This window comes from Nematolebias whitei, chromosome 4, assembly GCF_014905685.2.
Source record: "Nematolebias whitei isolate Nwh7 chromosome 4, NemWhi1, whole genome shotgun sequence".
Taxonomy (NCBI): Eukaryota; Metazoa; Chordata; class Actinopteri; order Cyprinodontiformes; family Rivulidae; genus Nematolebias; species Nematolebias whitei.
Window position 1 is genome coordinate 22965359 of NC_056501.1, and position 2699 is coordinate 22968057.

The 2699-nt window shown below is 42.8% G+C and overlaps 2 protein-coding genes across 3 annotated transcripts in view; one reads left to right on the forward strand and one right to left on the reverse strand.

The window, feature by feature from the left end:
• Positions 1–764, forward strand: part of mapk9 (mitogen-activated protein kinase 9) — a 19035-nt gene extending 18271 nt beyond the window's left edge. For both annotated transcript variants that reach the window (XM_037675316.1, XM_037675315.1), the window contains exon 12: positions 233–764. In XM_037675316.1, the coding sequence (XP_037531244.1) occupies positions 233–369 (137 nt within the window). In that variant the 3' untranslated portion in view covers positions 370–764. The remainder of the gene's footprint in view (positions 1–232) is intronic.
• A 1165-nt stretch (positions 765–1929) lies between these two features.
• si:ch211-247j9.1 (rho GTPase-activating protein 22) overlaps positions 1930–2699 on the reverse strand; it is a 5636-nt gene continuing 4866 nt past the window's right edge. Inside the window, exon 2 of the mRNA XM_037675318.1 lies at positions 1930–2466. Coding sequence (XP_037531246.1) covers positions 2229–2466 — 238 coding nt within the window. The 3' untranslated portion in view covers positions 1930–2228. The remainder of the gene's footprint in view (positions 2467–2699) is intronic.

The window sequence follows — 2699 nt, forward strand, 5'->3', positions numbered from 1 at the left end:
CATGTTAAACCCCTCCCACACTTTTTCTGCAGCAGGTGCTAAATCATTTAAAATAATTTATTTTAAATAAAAATTCCATGTTGATCGTGCGGCTCATCCATCAATCAGCCAGTTGTGTGTCATGTCCTGTCTTATTTTGAAAGACCGCGATAGAGCGAGTCCGCGATAAACGAAGTAGCGAGGGACTACTGTATTGTTCTTTGTCACTTTAGTTGGCCTTGTCTGATTTCAGATGTGGTGTCAGGCTCCGCCTCCCAGTCCTCCTCTGCCAACGACATCTCATCCATGTCCACGGAGCACACGTTGGCGTCGGACACGGACAGCAGCAGCATCGACACACTGACAGGGCCACTGGACGAGAGCCAGTGAGCGCCAGCGTTAGCCACACGAGGGGGTCTGTTCGCTTCCTGCAGCCCTCTGACCCGTTTACAAAGTATCTGACAACTGTCTCCTCCTGGTTTTACTTTTTTGGGGCCCCAAATCTGTTTATTTTATTTTTTTTTCTTTTAATCCTTCAATGAAAAAAAAAGTCTTTCCTGTGTGATCTGGTGCCACCTGAAGGTCAAATCTATCAACGCTATCATTTGTGTCAGTTTTCATTTTCTCTTTATTTTCTTGGTGAATGTTAAACTCGACCGTGCACACAGTTTTTGGCGTATGCTTCCATATTGATTAATAGAAGTAGTTGTGGTGAAGGGGCGGGGCTTGGCGTTTGATCTTTATGCCTGTATTTTAATAGTTTTATTTTTTTAGATATATTGAGACGGGGTGGGGTGGGGGGGTGTCATCGAGTTAGAGCAAACATATCTTAGACTGCACCCGTCAGCTGCGGTCATGCATGCTGCGCCAAAAAGAACAAAAACTTACCAACGAACTTACATTTGTCAAACGGTGATCGGAAATTAGATTTTCTCTAGCACGCTGAAAGTATTTCAGATTTCCACAGTGGTGCTTTTTACTCTGTTTGTTTTTTTTAATGGCATGTGTGATGTGGATTATGAGCTTTTCCTTCTAACAGCTAGGAGGTGCAGTGGTTTCTGTGTTACAGTTTTATTTCCTGATATGATGTACTGTATGTAAACATGTCAAGTTCTGCCACTCACAGTGATTATATAGACCCTTCCATTACAGATCGATAAGGTCCATTAAGACAACACATCTGTAGATATATAAACCATATTTGACTTAAGGTACAGATTATTAGTGTGAAATATCAGACGGATCACAAACCAGTAAGTCTAAAAGAGGCATAACATTATGACACGTGTATTTATTTTATTTTTGTTCTTGCAAAATTTTGCACACAAACCACACTGAAGCCCGTGAAACATGTAAACCTCCTGTTGAAGCATTTAAGAGTTGCTCTTCTCTGAACCATTCCTCTAGTGCTGAAGAGTTCCAAAATAAATCATGACATCTGACACGTAGAAGACACTTAAAACACAGAAACGAGACAAGAATCATGTCGAACGTGCATGAAGGCGTCACGCCTATAAGATACCGCAGGTCTCGTCCTAAAATAAGTCCGTTCAGGTTTGTTTTTTCACTTTCAGAGTATCATGGTGCATTTTGGTTCCAAGAGCCTGACTGCAAATAGTTCTCTTGCCTTGTAAGCCTATATGTGTGTTTGTGATATCTATTTGTATTTTGCAGCACTCTTATCGTTATCTTGAGTCATCTTTAAGACAGCCCCGTCTGTAGAACGAAGAGCCCGTGGAGAAAGTGTGCACGGCAACAAAACGCACACACGTTCTAAAATAGTGCAAGAGACTGTGGAGTCTCCTAGCTGGAATCTGGACCCTGCAACCTAAAGGGGAACCTTTATAAATGAACTGCAGAGCTACTTTTTGCCTAACTGATTGCACAGTGTGTTGGACAAGAGGAAATATGACACTACGGAGTCACTGAGGACTTACGCACCATGTTGTACACAACCATGACTTTATTCTTTCTGTCATGCCTTTAAAAAAAAAAATCCTGACGAGTGGCCAAGTTGTTCTGCAAACCCTCAGAGATGTCCCGTGTGATGATCATGACCACAATATTATCACTTGGCCAACATTTCCCCATATTCAAACTAATAAAGTGGACATCAGTGATTCTTTGGTGGTCTTCTTTAAATGCAGTTTATTTCATGAGGTTTTTTTTAACTGTAAAGAAAATGATTAACTTTGTGACGTACAACGATAAAAGACTAGATTTTAAGACGTCATCAGACACCAAGTTTCTCAGAAGCTCTTAACGATGCATTCGGTCTTCTTGGCCTCGTTGTTGAGCTCGCCGAACGTGTCGAAGAACTGCTCCATCTCTCTCTGCAGCGTGGCGTTGCGCAGCTCCGCAGCAGCCCGGGCCCTCTCGGACTCCACGATCTTTGCCTGGACCACTTCGTACCAGTGCCGCTGCTGCGAGAGGTTCGTTTTCAGTCGAACAACCTCCACCTGCAGCTCCTCGTTTCTCTGCTCCAGGCTGGAGACGTGGAGGAGGAGGGAGAGATTCAAGGATATGTTTATAGATTCATTAGCCACGGTGAATTATTTTCACCTAAAAGGTGTTGGACTTGTCGGACGTTTGACCTCTAAAGTTAAAGAAAATATATTTATGTGTTGTGGACCACACCAACACCCACCCCCCGCAAGAAGTGAAAAACCGCGAAGTAGGGACAGTAGTACATGTAGTAAGTAGTAGCTTATTTTACTATA